The 25,546-nt window shown below is 58.7% G+C and overlaps 5 protein-coding genes across 5 annotated transcripts; 4 read left to right on the forward strand and 1 right to left on the reverse strand.

The window, feature by feature from the left end:
- Positions 1-8,062: 8,062 nt before the first annotated feature.
- B0H18DRAFT_1052950 (uncharacterized protein) lies at positions 8,063-8,967 on the forward strand. The gene is made up of 4 exons (XM_048030997.1): positions 8,063-8,194; positions 8,265-8,470; positions 8,525-8,617; positions 8,665-8,967. The coding sequence occupies exons 2-4, from the start codon at positions 8,414-8,416 to the stop codon at positions 8,926-8,928; spliced, it is 414 nt and encodes a 137-aa protein (XP_047885557.1). The 5' UTR covers positions 8,063-8,194; positions 8,265-8,413; the 3' UTR covers positions 8,929-8,967.
- A 4,773-nt stretch (positions 8,968-13,740) lies between these two features.
- B0H18DRAFT_1126962 (uncharacterized protein) lies at positions 13,741-15,307 on the forward strand (the record flags this gene model as incomplete). Its single annotated transcript, XM_048035237.1, has 5 exons — positions 13,741-13,967; positions 14,022-14,214; positions 14,272-14,852; positions 14,907-15,109; positions 15,165-15,307. The coding sequence occupies 5 exons, from the start codon at positions 13,741-13,743 to the stop codon at positions 15,305-15,307; spliced, it is 1,347 nt and encodes a 448-aa protein (XP_047885558.1).
- Positions 15,308-15,454: 147 nt separating this feature from the next.
- B0H18DRAFT_1126963 (uncharacterized protein) lies at positions 15,455-15,781 on the forward strand (the record flags this gene model as incomplete). The annotated part of the gene is made up of 1 exon (XM_048035238.1): positions 15,455-15,781. The coding sequence occupies one exon, from the start codon at positions 15,455-15,457 to the stop codon at positions 15,779-15,781; it is 327 nt and encodes a 108-aa protein (XP_047885559.1).
- Positions 15,782-16,118: 337 nt separating this feature from the next.
- Positions 16,119-17,853, forward strand: B0H18DRAFT_1126964 (uncharacterized protein; the record flags this gene model as incomplete). Its single annotated transcript, XM_048035239.1, has 5 exons — positions 16,119-17,006; positions 17,069-17,200; positions 17,243-17,404; positions 17,458-17,759; positions 17,817-17,853. 5 exons carry the CDS (start codon positions 16,119-16,121, stop codon positions 17,851-17,853), a joined length of 1,521 nt encoding a protein of 506 aa, XP_047885560.1.
- Positions 17,854-18,265: 412 nt separating this feature from the next.
- B0H18DRAFT_240325 (uncharacterized protein) lies at positions 18,266-19,576 on the reverse strand. Its single transcript, XM_048037249.1, has 5 exons — positions 19,236-19,576; positions 19,087-19,182; positions 19,002-19,031; positions 18,803-18,937; positions 18,266-18,746 (listed from the first exon to the last, which is right to left on the reverse strand). Exons 1-5 carry the CDS (start codon positions 19,483-19,485, stop codon positions 18,388-18,390), a joined length of 870 nt encoding a protein of 289 aa, XP_047885561.1. The 5' UTR covers positions 19,486-19,576; the 3' UTR covers positions 18,266-18,387.
- Positions 19,577-25,546: the final 5,970 nt, after the last annotated feature.

The raw sequence follows: 25,546 nt of genomic DNA on the forward strand, positions 1-25,546 counted from the left end.
GGACGAGTTGTTTTCGCGGACAGAGGCAGTTGACCAGGCAGGCACGCGGACCACCACCCCGAGCCATCGAGCAGCACAAGTGGCCCCGCGGCTAACCTGTGACATCGCAGGGATCCGCAAACACCAGGGCCGTGCCAGTTCTCAGAACCTGCTGGAACTGCACGTCGTGTCCGCAAAAGGCCCATCATGCATGTCGATCGCTATCGGCCGGCCGTGCTGGCTTGGCCGCCTCGCGAAGCGTGCAAAGTCGCTGAGCACCGGGGCTACCCCCCGATAGGACCCATCGTGCACGGGTGGACGGCCGCTCCAGCTTCTCCCCTCCAGAAGGCTCCGTCCACGTTCCGCGCCGTCCGCGCTTCTGTCCTCACAAGGCGTCGTGCATACCATTCACAGTGTAGGTTTACAGTTCTTCGCGCATGCACGCTGCGTATCGTTTACAGTTCACAACGAATGTCCGTGACGAGCGGTCCCTCGGAGGGACGCAAACCGCGTACTATAACTGTACAGAGAAGACGGGTGTGGGGATACGGACATTAACAAGGAGCTCGTACTATACAGTAGACAGACCGCCGATGTCAGCTGCCCGACCCCATTACGTGCAGGACTGGTCGAGCGCGCCGTCGACGGCTGGGAATCTTTAAAAAGTCTATGAAACCATGATGCGGAAGGTCCTCAGCGTATGCGTGATGTCTAATGTGGATTTCCAGAGAACAGCGAGCAGACGACGACAAATGCAGTGCGAGAGGACAGACACAAACAAATAGACAGGGACGAAAACAGACACAAGGACGGAGCAGAAACGATGAGACGGCCAGACAGAGGAGACGACGATACTACCCGAAGTAAATGTATCATAAGTCATGAGAGAGACGTGCATGGGTGGTGATGATTACTGAACATTCGGACCTGCGAGCATGAGATCCGGGCGGGGTGGACCAAGCCGCCCCAGCCAATCCGTCCTTTCCGAGCGCGAACCGAGCCCGCGTGGGGCGACTGTGGAAGATGCTGATGAAAGGAACTGATAAAAATTGCTGACGTGCCGAGTGAACTGAAATGCATGTGGAATGACAGGAAACGGGACGAGACCAACGCGATCGGGGTCGGTGGTGATCTGGACGTGGATTCGTTTTGTGTGGTCGGTAGGCGCTGTGCTCGGGATTACGCGGGGTCGGCGGGGTGAGAGGGCGGTGCGGTGTCTGAGCACTATCCAAGCACTGGCGTGTGGGTGGGCAAGCGAGCAGCAGAATCGAGATGGACAATACGCGAGCACTGGTGTACGTGTCGCCACACTGAAGTACGCACACTCCGGCTTCCGGGCCAGGAGAGGTACGCACTTCTGCGGCGTGAGGTGCAAAAGTGAAGCCTTGAACAGCCAGAAACGATGCAGGGTGGATGAACTGGAAATGGGGGATGGGGGACAATGCAACGAAGCGGTGGGACAGGGAGTCAAGCAGCGAGGACATCGCCAGCAGCGTTTGCGCCAGCGTCGCCGACTATGGTTTCGGCGTCGCTCATCCCCGTCGCGTCCGACATGATGCTCTTCGCCTTGTGCACCGCGAACTTTGGGGAGTGCCGTCTCTGCTCCAAAGCACGTGATCAGCAAACCCAGCATACACCCACAAACCAAGCTCGAAACACGCACCGACTTGCGCTCTTTGTGTCCTGGGGACGTCCGGTCCTTGTCGCGCTCCCGGTGCTCCTTCTCCTTCGGGCTCGTCCGCCCGCTGCGCTTGGGTGATGTGCGCCCGCGCTCCTCCGCCACGGGCGACGACCGACGACTGCCACGGTCGCGGTCCTTCCCCTTCTTCTCTTCTCTCTGCTTCTCCTTTTCCTTCCCCTTCTTCTCCTCCTTCTCGCGCTCCGCAGCGACATACCGCACGTGGTCCTCGTCGCGCTCGCGATGCGCCGCGACGAGCCCCGCAATATGCTTCTTCTCCGCCTGGCGCTGCTCCCGCTGTTCGTAGTGGTGCCGCTCCTTCACCTTCTCTACCTCGACCGCTCGCTGGATCTCCTCCGGCGCTCTCTCGGCTTCAGCAGCTGCCTCGACCACAGTCACAGCCGCGAGAGCCTCCTTGACCTCCATCGGCGCCTCCTCCTCCTCCTCTTCCTTCCCGAGCTCGATATCTTGTTCCGGCGGGCTCGGCGTCCCACCCCGTCTCCGCGAACCCAGCGCAGGCATGAACATATCCATGTTCGTCATCGTCCACGCAAACCCAGGCTCGTACAGCTCCGCGAAGCTCAGCGCGTGCGTGTCCTCCGCCGCCCGCGCGTGGTGCTGCACGACGTGCGCGGAGACGTTCACGCGTTCCTGCGTGCGTTCCGCGAGGAGGCCCGCGATCCGGTCGTCCGTGCGCTTCTCGCGGTCCTTGTCCTTCGCGCGGATCTTGGGCTTCGTCGATCGCGCGTTCCGCGCAGCGTTGCTCGACAGCTCGGGCGAGTCGTCCCTGCTCGAGTGCGCGCTGGCGACCCTCGACGAGTCCGGTGTCCGGCTGCTCAGCGAGGACGGTGTCCGTGGGAACGGATACTCGGCCAGCATCTCGGACGCGTCGCGCTCGCGGTCCTTGCCCTTCTCCAGTGCGCGCCGTGCCTCGGGGGAGGAGGCGAAGCTCGTGGTCGAGAGCGACATCGACCGGGACGGCACGATAGACGGGGCGGCGGATATCGCTGTCGAATCGGACGAGCTGAACAGTGGTGGGGAGAGCGACGATCGGCTTGTGGAGGGAACACCGAGTCCCACTGCGGCCGCCGCGTCGCCCTCGCTCATGCTCCTGCCCTGGAAGGTGTTCATGCCTGTAGGGACGCTCGGGTGGGCGGCGAGGGGAGAGGTCGGGGAGGGTTTCTGGCCGTGCGGCCACTTCTGGTACTCCCACATGCTGAGTTTCTGGACGGCGCTCGGGGCACGAAGACGATCGGCGGGAAGGGCGGCGGGTCCGTGGGCGTGAGCTGGGCAGCCCGGTTAGAGAGTGACGCGCTACAGAGCGGCAGCATACACGCACCTGCACGGACGCGGTGCCCATGTAGTTACTCGGGCCGGGGATCTCCTGCCAGTCCGGAGAGCTCGCGGGGCTGGGCGTCGCGCTGCTGCCGTTGAGGGAGCCGACGGAGCTGGCGAGATGGACGAAGCCGGCGGCGCGCATGTTGGGGCCGAGGATCCTGCGCGAGTCCATGGCACCCTCGCGGTGGCGGGCGAGCTGGGTCGCGGAGAGGGCGGCCGGGGCGCGATGGCTGCGGACGGTGCCCCCGGAGGTCGTCGAAGCCGACGCGGTGGGCGACCTGGAGCGGCGGCGCCTGACGGGCGGGGGCGGGGGCGGGCTGATGGCGTGGGTGCTGGAGCTGGCGGACGAGAGCGCAAAGGGCGGGGCGAGAGGCGTGTGCTTGGTGCGGGATGAGGTGAAGACGAAAGAGGTGGATCCGCCGCCGGGGCTGGTGGGCGAGGACGCGGGGCGGTAGACGAGGGGCGCGGGGAGGGGCTTGGGCCTGCAGTCGTCGAGATTGAGCGGGGGCGGGGGTGGGCTCTTGCGCTGGGGCGACCGGGGTGGTGGAGCAGCGACGAACGCTGCTGAGCTTGGCCCGGCGGCGAAGGAGCTCATCGTGGGCTGTGGCTCTCAGACGAGCGTTGCCGGTCGCGCGGTGGGGAGGGGGAGGGCGGGCGACGACGGGGCGTGCGTCATGCAGGCGTGCGGGGGAGTGAGAGTCAGTTGAGCCCAGCGCGGGATGGACGGTGGATGAGTGCGGAGGGAGGGCAGCAGGCGTCTCCGCGTCCTCTTTTGAGAAAACGGCGTCCGTGTCTGCGCTGCAGAACGTGTGGGAGGAGGAGGCACGTTGGCTCCCCGGGGTCCTGTGTGACGCGCTCGCGCACAACGCGCGCAACCAACCCGGGGCTCCGGACCAGGCTCCGTGCCAGTCCAGACTCGCCCACCACGCGTCGCACGTGAGCGGCGCGTTCTATCTTATCTGCGCGACGCTCCCGTTCGGGCGCACGCGTCCATATATGCTCCCAGCTTCGCGCGCGCCCCTGCTCTGCTATCGCTCTCTGCATCGTCCTGCTGCTCGGACGCCCCATCGGACGACCACTTTCCTGCGACTACTAGCGACCATGTCTGCCCAGACCGTCGAGATCGCCGTACCCAAGACGGGCAGGAAGATTCAGGTCCCCACGGGCCTCTTCATCAACAACGAGTTTGTACCATCCGTCGACTCGAAGGAGTCCATCGAGTGCGTGTCGTCGGTGACTAGCCTGCCAATCCCCTTTCTCGCCGCCGTTGCTGCCACGCCGGATCCGCGGAGCATCGCACGGCGCGGCGTCTTCCGTCGTGCCACCGTCATTCCCCCGGTGTTCTTCCCGCCTTCTGGCCGCACACGCTGACCTGTGTCGCAGGTGCGTCAACCCGGCCACGGAAGAGGTCATCTGCTCGGTCGCTGCAGGTGCGTACTCTCCTTCACACAGCACACCCGCTGTCTGGACTCGGCCCCGCGCTGGGCGGATGATCGCCCGCCTCCGTGCCCTGCATGATCAGGGACATGGATCGCCGTCGGTCGATGTGCGTGGAGCGGTACCTGCGGCGTCTTGCCGCAGCCTGCCCGCCCGCCAGCCCGACACCGATCGTCTGTCAATCCAGAGTACACCCAGCGCGGCACATGACGTCGTCGCACACCGTTGTGGGGCCCAGCGTCGCCGCGCGCACAGCGAGTGTGCCTGCGCCCGACGCATTGGCAGGCTTCCCCGCAGAGTCAATGCGCGCCCCTTCTGGCCGCGGCCTGTGCGCGACACCGACTTGTCTTCGGTGTTTTAGGTCGGGGGTGCCTCGAGACGTGTGCCGCGTACCGTCGCGTCGGTGCTAGCCCTCTTTGCACGCACCGCCTGCCTTCTCTGGTCTGTCCATACATGCCACCCCGCCGCTTCTCTTGTTCTCCGTGTCGGCGCCGCTGTCCGGCAGCCCTCTCGACACGCCGCCTTTGCTCGCCCCCCTTCGCCCGCCCTCCGTGTCGGGTCCGCGCCACCGTCTCGCGATAGTCTCCGAAGGGGTGCGCGGTGTCCTGGCCCCGTCTTCCCGCCGGCGCAAAGAGGCTTCTCTGGTGGGATTGTCGCCTAGGCCCGTGTATCGGCTACTGGCTGCGACGCCACCCCTACATGTCTCCAGCTACGAGGGGCCATCTCGCCCTGCGACGCGGCCGCCTTCGCACACTCTGCGACCCACTGCGTCATCCTTGAACTGACCCCCTCTACAGGCTCCGCCGCGGACATCGACCGTGCCGTTGCGGCAGCGCGCGCGGCGTTCAAGACGACGTGGGGGAAGAACGTCACGGGCGTCGAGCGATCGCGCCTGATCAACAAGCTCGCGGACCTCATCGAACGCGACGCGCAGGAGCTCGCGGAGCTCGAGACGCTCAACAACGGCAAGCCCGTCCGCATCGCGCGGTGAGTGCGCGTTCACTCCGCCTAAAAGTTGATTTACTGACTGGTTATGTGCCCGAACACTGCATATATGTGGGTCATTTCTTGGGATTACAGAGACTTTGACATCGGCGACAGCGTGTCTTGCCTGAGGTATTACGCCGGCTGGGCAGACAAGATCGCAGGCCAGGTAAGTCGCGTCCCAGTCATCTGCACTCCCACCCCCTCTCGTTCCCTGTCCTGTGCAACTTTCCCAAGCCTGCCCTCCGCCTGAGAGCACCATCCACACACAAGCGGCCGCCCGGGCGGACTACTCGGGGCTGTGGACCGCTCTGATCTCCCCGACGAGACCGAGTCCAAGCTTAGCCACCCCCTTCTGAGGATCGGGCGCAGCACGCCTCCGACGCGGGCCCTGTCTGCGGACGGTCTCCGTGGCTCGTGTGGGCGGAACAGCCCCACCTCGCGCGCCCGACCGTTCATTCAGTCGTCGTGTAGGCACAGCCATCCACTGTAGCCCGTCGATCGCCGGCGCGATGCTCTGTTGCTGGGTTGTTGGCGAGACGGAGATGCGCGTCGATGGCGTGCGGGATGCTGCGGTCCATGGGTATCGGTTTCCTCCCTCTGCTGAAAGGCGATAGCAATTGAGTCGAGGACTGATCGAGTTTGGGGTGGTGGCGATGGATGGTCATACTCCGAGGTTGTCGGGCAATCTGGGTGGGCCGATGATTAGCGTTCGTTTCTCGTCGTGCGCGGTTTACGTTCGCATTCGCAGGCGTGATGGGCGAGCTGTGCGGCTGCGCTCTAATCCACACCGCCGTCTATTTGAAGGATGCTATGACATGAACATCCGGCCCTTACCGACTTCTGTCAGAAAGTCCCTTGATCTCATTTGCGGATGCCCTCACGTCCCTGAATTTCATGCTGACGCCGCGTCCCTCCGCAGTCCCTCGAAGTCGACAACAAGACCAAGTTCGCGTTCACTCGGCACGACCCCATCGGCGTCTGCGGCCAGATGTACGTTCCGGTCTAACTCTTACGCTCACAACCCACCCCCTCCGAGCCTCCGAGATCCCACGTCATTTGCCGTGTGGAGTGCACTGGGCTGACGCATCGTGATTTTCGGCGCATATAGCATACCATGGAACTACCCGATCAATATGTGGTCCTGGAAGGTCGCCCCCGCGCTTGCGATGGGGTGCACGATCGTCATGAAGCCGAGCGAGCTCACACCGCTCACGGCGCTGGTGAGTGCCGTGTATTTGCTATCCACACTCATTCGAAGCCCCCGCCCCCTCTCTCGTCGGTGCGCCATTTGTCTTGGACCGGAGCGTGCATTCGTTTCCCCGCACGGGTGCACGGAGCGGCAATGCTGCCCACAGTCTCCGGGCACAGCTTTCTCTATGCTTCGTCTTCCCTTCCTGCGCTTCCCGAAGGCCCGGTCGAGGGCCTATGCGGCGATCTCCTTCTAGCTCAAATCCGCTTCGGGCATCACTTTGGGTCGGGGCTCACCCGGGAACCTGTCCGAGTGAGAACAACGTCGAGCTTCTGTACCTCGGCGTGCGCGTAGGTGTGCGCGTATGTATGTGTGCGCGCGTGGTACGACTGGGTCCGAGGGCACCTTCTCTGTCCGGTTACCTTCTTATGGCGGTTGTGGAAGCGGTGCTTCTCGTTCGGAATCCAGAGCTTAACAGACGTGGGGCGTCTGGGTAACCGCATGGATATCTCGGGCGACTGTGCTACGCAGGGGTGCTGTTCAATGGCTTGTTTCGCGGGAATCGCCATGCCACTTTCACAACAAGCACAACGTCTGGCGCATGGGGATGCTCGGGGTCGCGCGAGCAGTCGGCGCGCTGCGCTGCGCACCGTTCTTTACTTTCTGGGTTTGCACGCGGAAGCTGGGAGGCCGACCCGTTTACCTCAGTTTATGCCGCGCTTCGCCGTCGTCGGTGACCCGCTGCTTCCAGGGGGATGGCCGGCCGTCGCACAAAGTGACGTCGTTGATGGCAAGTTGACAGGGAGGAGAAGCAAGGTACGAAGGACAGTGCTGACAGCGATCGTCCCGAAGTTGCTCTTGACAGGTTCTTCAACGCGCGTGAGACCTGGAGGGCGCGGGAATTGTGTCAATAGGGCGCGCTGCCAACGCAACGTCGGGTGCAGCGTGTTCAGCCTCGGCCGGTATGCCTCTTTCCCTAGTTTCTATCGCAGTTGCTCATGATCAGCGATCAGCGTCATGCGGCGTAGCAGACCGCAATAGATGCGATGCGGGTCTTCCATGGAAACTTTGGACATCTTGGCCCATTCTTGGGCTGTTGAGTTTGCTTTAAGGCTATCGTCTTCTGGGAGACGATGATGGAATGACATGCAGAGCAGCCCGAGCAGCCCGAGACGGATTGAAGACTCGTGCGTGTTGGCTTCTTAGCTGTCATTGCAGCCGCTTGTTAACTTTTCTGGCACCCAGACAGAAATACATCGGTCAAAGAAAAGGAGGGCGCTGCCACAACACCTTCCTCCTGGAAATTCCGGTGAGTATTCGCACCATGTGTTGTCGCAATGAGGCTTTCCTCGCTTCCTGCACATGTGGCTAGGTCAAGGTATGTTCATTCTCGCTCGAGATCATCGTGGCACAAGGTTGATTTGTATCGACATGCTGCCGCACCCGCGCGGTGTAGGTGTTCCTTTGGCAGCATGTCGCGCATTGTAGGAGTATTCATCTTCCCAAATGAGACGGCCTCGGTCGCCGTCCGCGCGACATCTTGTCTGTGAGTAGTGACAGCTGCAGCTCCGAGGCGAGCAAAATTCGTGCGTGACAGGTTAATATCGGTTGGACAGTCCAGTCGGTTTCAAGTTTTTGCGGCTCAATGTGACACAGGGTGCGAACGGCATGCCCTCGGGATAATCCAGGACTGTCTGGAGGGTGGAGCCACTCATCCCGGGTCCTTGTTCTCCAGCTCGGGGACTCCGAGCTGCTGGCGAGTTGTCGCCACTTGAGCCCCCACTTCCTTCGAGCCTCTGCCCACCATGAAAAAGCTTTTCCACCTTTGCGAAGATGACCTTGCCGACGCGCCACTGGCACAGGTATGGCCACAACCTACTCGTATCCTTCACGATGAGCTGACTCATTATGCTTAGATATTGCCCAACATCGTCGACTCCAGTGTCCAAGTGAGCACTCGAACACGAAGAATCGGACTTGAATGGGACGAGCGTCGTCTCGACACGAAGGTCAGCATGTGGAAGCCGTTCATGAATCATTCCTCATTGTTTAACAGTGCAATACCAATGCTCTCTACTGCAACGAAGCACAGAGGCACGCGATCGCGGCAATACATGACAGCGGACGACAGTTTGCACAAGTTTTCACAACAGGACCATTGAGCCAGGAGCGGGCTCGTCACATTCTGCAGGAGAACGGGCTCGATGACGGGTCGCTGTCAATGCTGGAATCCCGATGGAGTCGCACGACTCAGCGAAGTTGGGATCGGGTGGAGGGTCGGGTAGAGAGGGTCGTATATCAATGGTATTTGTACACCTAGTCTAAGGAGTTCTCTGAATTCATATGTGTCTCGAACTAAGTGTCTGCGGGTATGACCATGATGTACGAAAGCATGGCAGGAAGAGGAAGCTCGATGACAATGCAGACCAGGACCATGGGCAACGACATGCTCCTTACGACTTCACGGCTTGTCTCGCCCACGCCGACATCACATACGTTAAGGCTAGTCGAGAACCTCTGCGAATCATTGGTTACTTTCAACACAATGAGGCCTGTCGAGCAGCACTGCTCGAGCGAGCACCCGCTGTTCCTCTCCATCCTCATGTGTATGATGTTGCTATACGACAGCTACAGCAAGGTGCTAGGTATGTCGCCTGTCATCGGCATGCAATTAACAATAGCACTCATATTTTCTCTTCTTGGGGTCAGTGTCAGTCAGATACAGAAGCGGAACATGGAGATGTTACAAACCTTGGGCTACCGAGGCCAAACTGTATCGCATGCGGCAAACCATCGCTACGAATTGCTGCCCGGCGACTTTAGTCGGCTGTACCGCATGCATTACCGCCAGACGTATAACATCGACATCTCCATCCTGCCGGAACAGAATGTTCACAACTGGTTGGACCCTCTGAGTTCTCACTACCGGAAGGAATTGGCCGAGTGTGTGTTCTATTACGCTGCTCGTATCCATCCGGAAGACCGATTCAAGGTCTGCATTGCGACCCACGAGATGCGACAGGCAACATGGCAATACTGCCACAAGCAACAACTGATCATTGACGGGACGTTCGGTATCTGTACATCTCGCCTCCTCCTCTGGATCACCATGGGTGTCGACAACTCCAACCGTGGTGTACCCGTGGCCCTCTTTCTCTTCTCGGCACCCACTGGGAATCGTGCTACTCATGCCGGATACGATACCAAGATCCTGGCTGAGCTTCTCGCAGAATGGAAGAGGTCGCTCGGTACCCAGGGAGGGGAAGCATTCGAACCCTTCGTGGCGATGTCCGATACAGATACCAAGGAGCGGGGCGCGTTGCTCACTGTATGGCCAGAGATTGTCCTCCTCCTCTGCAAGTTTCATGTCAGGCAGTGTTGGACGAACAGGCGGAAGGCATTGAAGCTCGGAACACTTGTGTCTTTCTGGCAGAACTTCGTCAAGCAACAGCTATACGAGCTGGAAGAGCGGTACAGTCTGTCAGCGATTTATGGCACGGCAATGATACTGACGACATACCTAGCCTCCTTCAGACGACCGAGTATGAAGAAGCCTTGGCCATTGTCGGCGATGTGGAGACTGCATTCACGACTTTGGCATCAGGCCCGGACAGTCAGAAAGCTGCCGACACTGTGATGGAGTTTATTTCGTACCTCCGAGGTACCTGGATGCCTTTCCCGCTCTGGCATAGCTGGGCGAGGAGAGGCCGGTTGGATGCTGCGAAGAAGATGGGCGTCAATGTCGAGATGGTGTTGCCGACGACCAACCATCTCGAATCATTCAATGGCAGTCTCAAGCGGAAATACATACCTCAGTGGCAGCACTCGGGCCGCCGCCTTCGCCTGGATGTCCTTTTGGTCTGTATCAGCTTAGACATCATGCCTAGGGTGTATGCACGCCAGCGCATGCTCACGCAGTATGAAGTGTGGAAAAAGGATCGCTTCGATGTTCCTTTGGGACAATCTTTGCATAAGCATCCGAACGATGCGGACACTGGGGAAAGATCTGAAAATGACCACCCTTATGCATGGTATGCGAAGGACGAGACACGCGACGCAGCCGCAGAAGCCCTGTATCAGTTGAAGCAACTCGAGGCGATCCCTGCTCGTCGGCCCTACGAACTCTGGGCTACTTGTCAGTCCGCGCGGAACATCCCAGGAAAGCCAGGGTTGCAGTACTGGTTAACTGTTCATCCATCCGGCTCAGCGACATGCACCTGTATGGATTGGTTGACACGAGGCGGGGCTTGCAAACATCTCCGGGCTTTCAGGCGACTCATCGAAGCATGGGGACGGCGTGGGGAGTTGAACGTACCCTTCATCTTCCCGACCACTAGGGAGCATGCCATAGCCGTGGCACGACAAAACAGTGTTTGGTACGCTGGCCAATACAGCCAAGCCGTGACAGATCCTGGTTTAGTGTCAGATGCAGCAAACTCTGGGGCCGACGCCGATCACTTACCTGCACACATGTCCGTCAAATTGGTACCCAGCAATACGCAGACAACCTCGGAGTCGTCTCTAGGCTGCCTGATTGGAAGCATACTACCACCTCCTACCATCCCCGACGAAGTCGCCTCACTCCGTCAAGCTGCTGAATTAGAGGGTGCAGCGAATGTAAATGTTAGTCTGGGCACTGTGGAAGGTCATCTTATCATCTCAGGCTTGACCGCGCAATGGCTAACATAGGGTCACAGATGGTGCGGCCAATAGCTCGGACTCCAACCGAGACAAGGGTGAGGTGTCTGAGTTAGAACAGAAGTGGGCGCAAACGCGCATCAACCGAGAAGGTGTTGCACTGCAAGTCCAAGACCAGCTGGCTCATAGCATCGCTGATGTCCTTCCGACACTCCATGGCATCTTCAACACCATCAAGGATGTGCCATACATGCTCACACACTCACCAGATACCCAAGAATTCTACGATCTCCTGGGACCTCTGAAGGAGGTCATGGATCGGCGGATGGTAACGCACTTGCCAGTGAACACTACCGAGTATGATAAGGGTGAGCTTATTCTTCAGTCGGAAGGCACGGATGACCTCACCAGATGGGTGCTTCGTCTCTGAATGTGTTCGCAGGTCGTCAACCCACTGCTAATCGTCCGAGTCCGGAGCGCGAAGTTCGACTGCGGGTTGTTGGCAGTGCGAAGGGCCTGGTAAATGTCCGTCGAGTGTCACCTGAACGCACGCAGCATCGCAAAGATTCGTACAAGGTTAGGTAAATAGGAGCTAATGACAACGTCGCCATTCTTGGAGCTTGCGCATGTTATAACAGTGGCGACTTCTGCGTGAGCGTACACAAGCGCAGCGGTAAGTGCAGTCGTATACTGTGGATTAACCCTTCTCTAGGGGTTGCCTCCGAGTCCGCGCGTCTTTGCGCTCCGACCACTGCCTCCGCCACGAGACATGCCCGCCTTTCCCTTTCATTCTCTGGTGCAGATTCTTACACCAACACACGGCAAACGGCAGTAATGCCAGTCACCTCCACGCTATCTGTTCCAGCGAGGCAGAAGATGGCACCGCGCAGGTCTTCTCGGATGTAGTGAATTTCGGTGCGTCGCTGGCCAGTGTCTCTGCATGTTGTCGGGGCCCCTCACATCGTTCCTTCAGACATGATCTACATGAAGAGAATAGTTCACGATATTTGCTGGCGCGCTCAATGATCTCGTGGACAAGTCATAGTGATGCATGCCTTGGCTCTGCCAGGTGACCGCATCCATGACCTTCGCGGGACGTTGTGCGAGGCAGCAGGCACACCCTCCATCATCCACTCTCGCAGCCTCACGAGCTATCGCCAATGTATGGAGCCTTTCGCGCCGGCACCCTCTGCCGCAGCTGTTTCAAGAACTGTCACCCCGCTATGACCAACTTCATTAATCCTCGGGCCACACCATCCACCTGCACGCCCACAGCCGCCCCTCATCCTCCGCGAGCGCGGCCACTCTCACCGCTTCTGATGTCGCATAACTGCCACTGGCTACCCTTGGCAGATCCGTTGCAGCGCAGCTGAGGACACTCGCCTGGCTGAGCCGGCCAGTGCTCCCGCTGTTAGCTCTCGCGCCGGCCTTCCCCTTCCAATGGGAGCTGCACATTTGCACCCTCTCGCTCGACGCCCGCGCTCTGCCGCGCAAACCATCGCGCACTACCCCCGCTCTCTCAGACTTTTGTACCCTCGCTCGGCCAACTACCAATGGGACTGGAGTTCAGTAGGTGCCTTGCGTAGATGTTTGCGTTGGCTTCGGGCCGGGTAGTCGCATCCGCATGGTGCTGATGACTCTCATCCCTGCCTTGCAGGCCTTTGCCGATCTCGCAGCGAGGTCTTGCGCACCCTCGAGAAGCCCGTGGCGCGGCCGCAGGGCTGCGCGTGAAGTGTAGAGTGCTGCGTGCATACCCGCTACTGTGATTGCGCTCGCAGTCCAACCTAATGGGCGAGCAGAATCCGCGCATGCTGCGACGAGGTGTTGAGGTCCACCGCCCGGAGTTGCTGCGGCGGCGAGCGCCAAGGCGAACACCTCAGAGAATCATCTTTCCTTCCTCCCAGGATGCTCGCGAGCTCGTCTTCTCGACCGAGGAAGCCCTCATCTCCACTTCGGTCACCTCAACTCTGCGCTTTGTAGCCTTGCTAACCCGCAAGCAGACCCCGCCATCCCAGTCCCGCGCGCAAGTCCCGCGCCAAGCATCAAGGCCGAGCGAGACGCACCGAACATGAAGCGAGAAGGGCATGATGAGGCAGCGAAGGGGTAGGAGGAAGGGAGCTGTGCGGGCAGAGAGTACAGGAGGGTCGCAAGTCGAAGGTATGCCGTTGGCAACGAACGTACCCCCCTCGCTGCACCGCGGACCTTCCCTTGTCATCCACCCCCTCGCCATCATCCGGTATTCTTGTCAACAATCTGTCCGACTTCCGAAGCGGATGGGTCGAGTCTCGCGCTACCAGATGCCATACCGCGCGCTCGTCGAGAAGCAGCAGACCGCTGCCTCAACTGCACTCCCCTCCGTGCCTGGGCCCTCGCCGATCGCTCTCCTCATCAACCTCACGGGCGGCGACTCCCAGATCAACACACCACACCGTCGTCGCCACACGGCGGCGGGAGCTCGTCGGAGGATAGCTCGTCGAGCACAAATGCGTTCTCGATGCAGCTCAAGAAACTCTACCGGGCCATTACTGCGCTCGAGCAGAAATTTCTCGGTGAGCAGCGCGATAAGGACGCAGATGACGAGGGCGATCGGAATCCGCAAACGGTCGGTATCCTTGTCAAGGGACGCCCTGGCCCGGCGGGGGGTTTGGCAGGGGGTGTAGAGGTGAGAGGAGGCGAAGACGAAACGGAGAAGTGGAAACGTCTCTTGGTCGATCATAAGGAGTGCGTACATTTGATTTCAAATTCCTCGCCCGCGTGTCGCTAACTAATTTGTAGGCTCGCGGAGAAAGTGCAAAACCTTCTTACGCTCACGCTAGCACCCACTGTCCCGGCGTCGTTGCGCAACATCCCTACCAAGTACAACCTCATCGCACGGCTATGGGCGCACGCCTTCCATCGCCTTCTCGAGTCCTTCCGGCAAGCCGCCTCGCCACCAAATAACTCCCTCGCTGCTCTGGAATATCTGCAGGTAAATGTCATACTCGGCCCGATTAGGCATGGTGGCTCATCTTCTCTCGCGTGACAGGACTTCATATACTACGCATACACTTTCTATTGTGCTCTTCTCGAGGAGCACAATCTGTCCGACTTCCGAAGTGGATGGGTCGAGGCCCTCGGCGACCTCTCGCGCTACCAGATGGCGTACTGCGCGCTCGTCGAGAAGCAGCAGACCGCCGCCTCAGCCACACTCTCCTCCGCTCCTGGGCCCTCGCCGATGGCTCTCCTCACCAACCCTACGGGCGCCGACTCCCAGATCAACACGCCACGCCCGTCGTCGCCAGACGGCGGAGGGAACTCCGATCGTGCAGAGTTACGCGCACCGGCGGCGCCCGAGGCGCATGCGCGCATCGACGACTCGCCGCCTCCGTCGCCCGGACCTGCGGCGAGGCAGCTCCTCGATGTCCCCAGCGTCGGACTTGCCGCCGGGCGTGCGATGGAGCTCGTGCCGGAAAAGGAGCACTGGAGGCAGGTCGCGCGTGACTGGTATGCGAAGGGCCTGGCGGGGACGCCTGGTGCTGGGAAGCTTCACCACCACATCGGGCTGCTCTGCAGGGAGAGGGACGGGAGCAGCGAAGAATTGCGAGGAATGTATCATTTCGTCAAGAGGTAGGTTGCTTCGCTTGTATATGGGGGCGTGATGCTGATCTGTATCTCTTTTAGCATGATCACTGTGCACCCGTACAGCACCTCCCGCGAGGCGATCCTCCAGGTCTGGTCACCAGCCGCCCAGACGCGCCGTCAAGGACCCGACGCCGATGTCGCCGACCTGTACACCCTCCTCCACGGGATGCTCTTCACCCACATCCAGATGGACGACTTCCGTGGTGTACAAGACCGCTTCGACGAGAAGCTAAATATCGAAGGTCAGTTATGTCTCAGTAAGCAGAGGTGAGTCAATGCTGACGGCTGTTCCCTCAGGCGGTGCAGTTGTCGAAGAGCGCGACTGGATTATGATGGCCGTCGTCAACCTTGGCGCCGTCCTCGAGAGCTCCGATTGTGTGCAGCTGCGCGCACCCGAGGCGCACGCGCGCCTCGACGACTCGCCGGCGACTCGATCATGATGGCTGTCGTCAACCTCGGCGCCGCCCTCGAGTACGGGCGGCCCACCGCAGTCCTGCGTCACTGGCATTGGAGGGAGAGACGGCGTCGGCGCTCGCGCTCGTGCCAGCCCCGCCATTGCTGTGTCGTCCGCGGGCAGAGTCAAGCTCATGGCGAAGAGGGCCGAGGAGGACGACAAGAAGATGACCCTCGATGACGAGGACACCCCGCCGCGCAAGACCGGCCGGGAGCTCGACGCCATGAGTATGCCACCTGCGCTGCCCGAGGCTGCATCGAGCGGCCGGGAGACCGCGCCGTCTCTCAAGCTCGGCATGCAGTTCGCCTTCTCGATGCTCGCGCATGCACTGAAGAAGCCGATGCGCAAGTCCTCCCCATTCGCCCCCTCGACGCTCAACCCGTACATTACCGTACTCCTCAAGCATCCCGAATCGTCCCCATCATTCCGTCATTCGGGTGCTATCATCCGCTGCGCATAATCTATCCCGAAATCCCCGGGAGCTCGAGGAAGTTCGTCGTCTTCTGCGTGACAAGGAGGCAAGACGACGGGAACGCGCAGAGCACCTCATCAGAGAGTTGCCTCCGCCTGACAAGGACGTCGCGAGGCGTGTGCGCCAATCATTGTATCCTGACGACGACGAGGCCATCCATACTGCAAAAACGGCAGAGTCAACTAGTGAGTGTCTGTGCCTTACAGGCAGCTTTGTACTGATGGACCCTCCCAGTCTCTGTCGGATTCGCTGACAGAAGCGATTCAAGACGATGTGTCTCTTTATAGACTGAGTGTACCGGATGACTTCCTCGGCCAACTCCAACATGGGCTCATCGACAGTGACCGTCAGTGAATCCTCGGAAGCACCGCCTTCCAATGCAGATTCGCTGGCAGCTTCAAGACCTGAGCTAGACTCACACACAGCGAGCGAAGCACCTACGCTCCACGGAGACGAGCTTGCAGCATCTGCCAAAGGAGATAGACCGGGTGTCTGGGATTGGATGGGAACCTGGTGGACCAAGGGAACGAAGAACGGGCAATCTTTCACCCGCCCCGACTCGAATCATCGCCGGACTCAGTGCCATCGTCGAAAACCTGGTAGACACCATGCTGCCCGCCCCGAGGATGCTTCATCTGCGACCTCAGCTCCGCAAAACCCGAACCAACCTAGTCGCCGCAAGGCTGTCCGGAGCGTCTTTGGCAACCTGGGCTTCTCGATGCTGAACCCTTCCGTGAACTCGTTGGGCTCGCAGAAGCGCTGCACCACGTCCGTAACGGACGCCCGCCCAAGGCTTCGAGCTGCCAACAGACACAAAGTCGGTGAGGAGTGTGCGCTCTGCGGCTTCTTCCCCGTCCAGACCGCCGTCTTTGCTGCCACCGCCTGTTTCGTCTGTCCCTTTCAAATCTGCGTCGCCATCCAATCCACCTTCCATCATCTTTCCTTGCGACTGCCGTCAGGGGCACGCAGGCGCTGGCCGCCATGGGACTTCATCTCCTGGGAAGACCTCGCTGCGTTCCTCGCCGCGATCCCGCGCCATGTGACGTACCGCGAGCAACCGAAGGAGTGCAACGATAGTGCGGTTCTGCTGACGAGTGTGTGCAAGCCCCTTCCGGAAGACTCGTGTCTCCGCGGTCTTCGATGGGGCGGCAAGCGTGTGTACCCAATGGGCTTCTGGGGCAAGGAGGCGATCAGGGAGGATAGGAATGTGGAGGTGGGTGTCCTGGACAAAAGCGAGGGTGGGCCGAGTTGGACGGTATCATCGAAGATGAGTAGGGCGAAAACGAGGCGGCGAACGAGCTCAGCAAGCGCTGGGTCCGCGTTGCGCGCGCTGGCCTCAAGATCGCGAAGCATGCGGGCGGTTTTGCGTACTACCTGGCTGCGAAGGAGCAGAGGTGCCAGTGGAAGGTCGAGGGCATGCTTGCCACGAAGGTCGAGAGGTGGCAGTAGGAGGAACGGCGAGAGCGCAAGGAGGAAGAGCGGTGCCTCGGGGGCCGCCGGTGGGATGAGGGCTCGATGGATGTTGACGATGACGAGGGTCTCGCAGCGGAAGAGTCTACGGATGACAGCAAGGAGGACGAGAATGATACGCCCGAGATCAAGGCGCTGAAGGTACATTCGATTCCATGTTGGGCTGGCACAGGTGTTGATTGGTTTATTGTCAGGCTCGCCGGCGATATCTCCAGTCTCTCCTGGACTCGTCTACTCAGGGTCGCACCTCCCCGTCAATTCCTCGACGCCGCCCTCGAGGCCCGCAATCACACAAGCCAGCACGTCCTTGCAGCTCCCTCCGGGTCGTCCCTGGCTACACTATCCTTATTGTCGACACGAACATCCTTCTTTCATCGCTGGCAATCATCTCTTCTTTGGTCGAGAGCATGCAGTGGACAGTAGTCGTTCCTCTCCCCATGATCATGGAGCTCGACAGCCTGTCGAGCAATGCGTCGGCACTCGGCGATGCAGCGACGTCCGCACTGGATTACATCACTTCGCACTGTGTTCCTGATCGGTGTTATATTCGTAGGGTAGTCTCAAAGCTCATTCTCGGCAGCTCAGCGTGACGAACATATAACACCTGGCATTGATGCTTGCGCCCGGGCGATAGAGCCACGAGTGTGAGCACATCGCGCCTCAGAGTTCACTGTACAGTCTGTTGTCAAATGACGATTTGGACTCGTCTTTGAGGTGTGCATCGCTGCGATCTTCTCTGCCCAGCGGCGCATTGGCGTCGAGTCCCTTCGACAAGCCACCTCGCCACGAATAACATATCTCATGCCCAAGAAATTGCATTCGTAAATACTGACAACTGTTCTCAACGAGCCCAGACAAAACCGTGCCACCGTTTTCGACATCAGTTGGTGGCAGTCAGATCAATGGTACCATCTGGCCGAACAACATAGAACACTGCGCCTTCTGCCACCGTGAGATCAATATTCACCTCTGGCTCATTCTCCATGGCCTCTGGCTCTCCGGACGAGATACTGATGACGTCAGTGTCATCCAACTTCTGCAATGATGGTCCTGGACGATTGTTGCCAATGGCGAACACATCCTGAGAGCTGCCAACTACCAATAAAGGCAAGGTCAGCTGCACATCAGAGTGGATAACGAGGGCACGAACCTCGATTGAAAAGTGTGAGTCCTGTCGCCGACCTGCTGGGATGAGAAGAGGCTGCGTCGTCTTCATTGTCGGAGCTCGATGGCAGTGCATAGTACGCGAGCGAGTCATCTGGTGGTTCGATCCGACCAGCACAGCTGTGCATAAAGAGGACGTTGCGTCCGACACATCTGTTACAGCGGCGGCATCTCGCGAGCACCCGGGCGAGCGAAGCAAAGCTGACCCCCTCCGATGATGGATCGAGGAGGTTCAGGAGGGTAGTCGTGACCTCATCGTCGGATGGCGCGAAGTCTTCTCTTTGGACTCCTTGAGATAGTAGTGAGGGCAGTTCATCCCCTACGAAACATATGAGTTCGTGATGGACTGCCTCTGAAATTGACACCCAAACTTACAATCAATCTTATCATCCTCGTTCACCTGTGCAGATCGAGCCTTACTCGGTGTTGAAGCCGCTGACGATAATGGGGTCAGGGGTGACAGGGATCCACTTGATGGAAGTCCGATCCCAGCGAGTCCCACATCACGACCTATAGAACACTCGACATAAGCCCAAGGTAGCTGCAGTCAGACTATTCTACATCAAGTACATACCATTGGTGCTCGTCGGTGTCATGGGAACACCTACGAGTGACAAATAAGTCGTAGTTTGGTGATTCGACTCAATTGCATGACTTACCTTGCCAAATACCTCGGTGGACTCTTTTCGGGTATGTCGCCAAGACGAGGTTCTCGGACCAAATATCTGCAGAGTGCACGAGCTCCCTGAGATTGACTGCAAAGAGAGTTAGTTGGTAGTTAATGAAGAGGGCACTGCTCGAAGCTCACCGAAGTATGAACAATGCCCACCAGGGCGGCCGAAAGATCGACAGCCTAAGCATGGCGATCCAGCGTGAGCACTACGATAGCTGGGCGTGAAGATATGAGGTGGGCGTGATTGCCCGCCCGTGAGATCGCAGAAGCACCGCATGTTGTCCGGCCAGCATCGCTCCCTCGCAAATAGCTCAAGGGCGTCAAGCGGAACGATCTGGCCATCGTCGTGGGCAGGACTGGGTAGGCCAGAAATCAGTTCGCTCATGGTCAGAGGTGATATGCGGCAATGCGACTTGGCGACTTACAAACCAACGACTTGAAGTGACTGAGTCTCACTGCTGAACGACAGCAGCTGACTTGATGCTTTCAGCTCCACCTTCAGGGCTCGCTCGACTGGGGAGAGAACACGACTGGAACGAGAGGATGTGGGGGCAGAGGCCGAGCGCACATGGTAAGGCTGGGTGGAGCCATGAACCCTCGAGCGAGTCGTCCGTATCATCGCGGGGAGAGGTATTACGTAAGCTCGGTCAACGACTCGGAGAGGAGCTGGGACTCGGTCAACGACTCAGAGTCCAGTCCAGTTTTATATGCTGACTGTAATATTGCATGCGTCGCGGTGTCACATACTGGTTTATTCAGGGATTCCGGCAGAAACTACAGTGGTCACAGCTGTTACAGGCTGCACGGTGCACTGTGGCAGCGAAATTGAGGTCGACGATGAACTTCGAGAATAGAAGGATGCGACTGCAGCGACGATGATCTCCGCGAACTTGGCTAAGGACGATGAAGTTCGAGAATCGAATGCGAGGCATATGGGACTGTCAAACTACTGTCAAAACTAAAGTGGGTATTGTTCTTTCTTTACTCGGTGCATCTACATATGGTAAGAGGGCGCGGGAGTGGGCACCCAATTGGGACGGATCGCGCCCTCCGCTGTCGTCGCAAATCGAAGTTGCTCACTGGCAGCTGACTGGCAGGTCCTGTCAAGAACCTGCCATCTGTCAAAGGGCGAACGCGGACCACGCGTCCAGGCCTGACGTCACTTTGTGCGACGGCCGGCCAACCCTTCCAGGGTGCTCGAGTGCATGCCTCTGCCTCTCTGGTACGTGGTGCGGTACGGTGTGACGAGGGGCGTCATGATGCTCGCGGGGCTTGTTCGGGACTTCATGGTGTCAGTCACTTGGCTTCAAGCGATGATCGCCGTTCTGCATGAGGTCTCAGTCCACTGCGCCTGATCCTGTTCATCCCTCGGATCCTGGTTCAACTGCTGATACGGCTCCACACAGAAACTGTCCGAGCTGATCGTTGAAGCTGGGTACGTAATTCGAAGTGGGATCGCCTGTTCGGCTCGCGGCGTCCGATCGTCTCGCCGGGAACGGGTCTACGTCCCCGTCTTCGTCTCCGCCGCGACCTCTGCTGACATCATAACCTCAGTTTCCCGCCTGGCGTGGTCAACACAGTGCCGTCGCTCGGCTCCGTGGGCGGCGCGGCGCTCTCGTCGCACATGGACGTCGACAAGGTCGCGTTCACGGGCAGCACCGTCACGGGGCGCAAGATCATGGAGGCCGCGTCGAAGAGCAACCTGAAGAAGGTGCGCATCGTGTGCGCGGCCGGCGTGCCGGCCACCTCCTGCAACTGTGATACTTACGATCGGCGGATGCTGTGCCACTAGGTTAGCCTCGAGCTTGGGGGCAAGTCGCCGCATATCATCTTCGAGTCTGCGGACCTTGACCAGGGTGCGTGTGCGCGTGTCCTGGCGGCACGTTCCTACTGACGTTTGATCCGGAATGTGCCGTCTCGCGCTGGTCGTGTTCTCTGGTGCCGGTCTCGTAGCGGCGAACTGGGCTGCCCTCGGCATCCTGTACAACACGGGCCAGGACTGCACTGCCGGATCTCGCCTCTTCGTGCAGGAGAGCATATACGACAAGTTCATGCCGGTGGGTCACCTGTCGTGTCTTTCACGCCGCCTGCCAATCCGAACTCTGCCACAGATCCTTGCCAGCAAAGCAAAGCAGCTCGTGGTCGCCGACGGCTTCGACGAGAAGGCCTCTGGCGGTCCAGTGGTGAGCGTCCTCAGTCCCTCCACGTGCACTCTGTCGCGCCCCACACTCGGGTCCGCTGCCAGCTGGGTTCTTTCCTGGGGGATGTGGGTCTGTCGCCGCGAGCGCGCGAATCCCCGAACCTTGTCGGAGGAAGATCTCGAACCTTAACCCCAATGCAGGTGCAGAGATTGCTCCTCCGGGCGCTTCTCTGCCGCTCCGCCGAGAAGCGCTCACGCGCATTGCCGGCGTCGGCTTTGCGAACGGCGATGCTGCAGGCTCGGGGATTTCCCGAGACGGTGATACCGATGCAGCAGGAAGTGGGTTGGGTAGCCCGATCCTGTTTTTATCTGTCCGAGATGGGAATATTCTTGGAAAGTCGTTGATGCTCGATGGACGTGCAGGTGTCGAAGGTTCAGTACGACAAAATCTTCAAATATATCGGCCTCGGCAAGGAACAGGGTGCTAAATGTCTCGTCGGTGGGGAGAAACGCCAGAGCAAGGGCTATTTTGTTGACCCCACGAGTGCGTCGCTCGTTCACTTGCCGGCGGTGACCTACTAAGTCTCGAGTGAAGTCTTCACCGATGTGACGCCGGAGATGAAAATCGTATGTGCTTGCAGCTATAGGTTACGACCTGTGCCGCGCTGATGCTTGACCTACACCCAGTTCCAAGACGAGATCTTCGGTCCGGTGTTGTCCGTCACTAAATTTAAGACGGAGGAAGAGGCGATCGCGCAGGCAAATAACACGACCTATGGCCTGGGAGCAGGCCTACACTCTAGTGCGTCCGAATTTCATATCACTTACATACTCACCTGCCATCCCACAACCTTCCCAACTGGTTATCACACGCCGCTCTATTGAATGCTGACGACGAGCTTAGATGACGCAAACCAATGCATGCGTGTAGCCGGTGAGCTTGAGGCAGGGACGGTGAGTTTGATATTCTTGGCTTCTAGGAATCGGCGGACGATGCAAGGGCAACATATGAAGGCCTTGGTGTCACGTCTAACATCCTGTGTGGATCCGGAAGCTTCGATCATTCCGTCATACGTACCAGCCGAGTCATAGGTGCTGAGAGATTTGCGTCTCAAGCGCATTCCAAGTCCCCACTCATGGTCCTGTTTGTCATCCGGTGACTAATGCCTCCCATTCCAGGTCTGGGTGAACCAGTACAACCTCCTCTATAACAACGTTCCCTTCGGCGGCAAGAAGCAGAGCGGCATCGGTAAGCCTTATGGTTCATTGCCCGACTGTTCAATTGTGCCTTCGCCTTCTGGCCCGAGTGATCCCCCTGGCTGCGCGATGGTTCCGTGACGAGTTAGATCACTCGGCTTCGAGGCTGTGAACTGGTGCCGTTGCTTAATGTCAAATTCATCTGCAGGTCGGGAGCTCGGCAGTTATGCCCTGGAAGAGTACACCTCCGTGAAGGCGGTGCAGTGGAACTTTGGCGAGAAGCTTGACTTCCCGTTCTAGGCTACAACGCTCACAGGGGTGGAGCACCCAGCCGGAGTTGCTGATGGATAGAGGCGAAGAAGCAAACAATTTGTATACCAATGTACCAGTAAAAATACTCGGCCGCATCTTGAACTGTGATACATGCCATGTTATCTTCCGGGTTGTCCCTTGAGGTAGACCAATTGCACCGTGACCATGTGCAGGACCGCGACGAGTCGTTTGTGGGTCTCTCCCAATTCACATTGAGCGGCTTGTCTAGCATGAGTTACATATGAGCTGCAGTATGGATGCCTACAACAATTATCTGAGACGACCTGTACCGCTGTTGATTGCACCCGGACATATTATCTTCTCAGAGCGTCGTAACCAACTTGGCGTAGTCTGTGAGCTCCGATACTGCGGTACCTCCGAATGCGATGCGATACCTCTTGCAGACTCATCCGAGTAAGATATCCCACGGCCCATAAGCCTCCCCTCACCCCGAGGACCACCGTGACGGAGAAGCTCGCGATCCTCCTTTAAAGTCGTCGGGGCATTCGGAGCATCCCTCGCGGGCCGTGGCGACGCAGTAGGCGTTGGCTTACTCACATATGCCACCCAAACGCTTGCTTCATCATTGAGTACACTTACTGTCCAGTAGGCAGCCCGTAAACACGACCTTGTTGAGTAGGGAAGGCGGAGGAGGACACTGAGTCAGCATCACTGAGCCTGCTGTTCCAGCGTCAGCTCATACTAGCCTAGACCTGGTTCCTCACACAGTGGTGGCGGTGATGGGAGCAGGTAATTCTCGTGGCATGCTCGTAACGATGCACTCGCCCGGGCCAGCTTCCAGGGAACTTACGTCTCGATGCATGATAATGATGATATTTTAATTTTGTCAAACTCCGTAGTACGCGGCGATCATCAGCGTCTGTGTCGATCATACACACGCTCCCGACACATTGATCGCGCCGCTTGGCAGGTTCTAGTACCCTGCCGTCATGGATGCAGATCACCCGCTTCAGGGGCTGCCACTTTCTCGATAGCTGCAGAGAAGATGGTGCATTCGGACCTGGTCACGTACACGCCGTGTGCCAGACGATGCAGATATTAAACTTCTTGACTCAGACTTGGACCCAGCTATCGTCGCACTGGCAGCCACTCTGCCAGGAATATACGGCCACCGTCCACGCAACACAATGAGGTCTAGATGAGGTCTCGCATCATGACATGAGGGTGTTCAAGTCGTCACAGTAGCCGGTCGAATGCCACACTTACCGTGCTTGGCCGCAACTTTCCTCCGAGTCGGTATACTTATTCATCGCCTAGACACACAGCGGGTCTCGTTGGCGCACGAGACGCCCACTTTCCTTTTTGGAGAGTTTCACCGGTCTGCCGTTACTTCTGCATGCTCTTGACAAAATGACCCTTGTGCTGTCAAGACAGATTGTGACTACGATGAAGCCGGCGGCATCGTGTACAAGCGTCCGAGTCGTAACTTGGCGCCCGTCCTCCCGCTCAGTGGCACGCGGCATCGCCACCGGTGTCCTTAATGATGCATCGCACTAGGCAGTAGATCTCGCTAGAAAGCGATGCGGCCCTTTAGCACGGCGTTCCTGAGTCGAGGGTCCGGATTTGCGGGTTCCTCGCCTGCAAAATCAGAGCATGTCGAACGGAATGGATCGTCGCTTCGAGTCGCCTCGGACTCCCATTTGGGCCCCGTTGCGATTGCGCTGCGAATACTTGGCTTGACTAGACGCATCACTGGGGCCAATCGCCTGGTTACGCCTGATCGAGTTCTCCAGGTTACATCTAACATGCAGTCAAGTTTCAGTCGAGTAAGTCAGGAGTAAGTATCGTATGCGTGTCTGATCGGGCGGACGTAGGCCGACCGAGATCGACGGTTGGCGCAGCTCACCTAGTATCTTCGAACCTCCTGTTAGAGCTGAGGGGTGTGCCCGGGTGATGGTGCATGCAAGGTTACAGCGACCAACCTGACTCGGGGTGTACTCTCCCGCGTTTGGAAACCGGAGAGTCAAACCGACCTCGTCAATTAGTCATCTCCGGCGCGGTCGCAAAATGGACAGTCTCCAGTCCTTCGGATTTCGAGCTGGGTCACTACGTCATTAGTCGCAGTCTCAGAAGATTTGTGGTCTGACCTGTACATGTCCTAAGCGTGGTTTATGCATGGTTTGAGAAGCACGATGCTATCGCGTCACCATGCTCGGAGCCCGGGCGGTCTATGAGCGGACGCTGCTCGGAACAGCAGGTCCTGTGGACAGCCTGACTGGCCTGAGGGCCGGCCGAGAGTTCACTTGCCATCACGCCTTCGCATCGAGAGTGGGCTCGGCGAGTCTGCTGATCGCCGGAAGGAAGTACTTAGGCACCGTCCATTTGAAGGCGTCGTCTAACAGTCAATATCAGGTAACAGGCTCACACGTGCAGCAGGACGTCTAGCTTCATGTCTCGCTTTTTCGACCAATACGGGGCTTCGCAATGAACGAATATCCTCCTAACAAAAAGAGCGGCATTAGATATGGAACGGATACCGTAGGAGGTCACAGCAAATACTAGGGTATGCGTAGGGCGGTCTGTTGGGGGCCGGATGTGGATGTGTGTTACATATGGCTACAGTCAATAGATAGCGAACTGTGAATACGACGGCAGGAGCATCGTGGCTATGAATACAGCAGATGCGTAGGAAAGCGGGGTGCGTGTCCGAGAGTTTGCAAAGCAATGTCATTATGTGTTATGTCACGCGCTACGACGATGGGATTGACCTTGAAACGCAGAATAGTTCATGTCCTGCCAAACCGCTGGCAGTGAGCAACTATGCGGACTTTGTACG

This window comes from Fomitopsis serialis (genome assembly GCF_022376445.1).
Source record: "Fomitopsis serialis strain Sig1Antser10 chromosome Unknown B0H18scaffold_226, whole genome shotgun sequence".
NCBI classification, from domain to species: Eukaryota; Fungi; Basidiomycota; class Agaricomycetes; order Polyporales; family Fomitopsidaceae; genus Fomitopsis; species Fomitopsis serialis.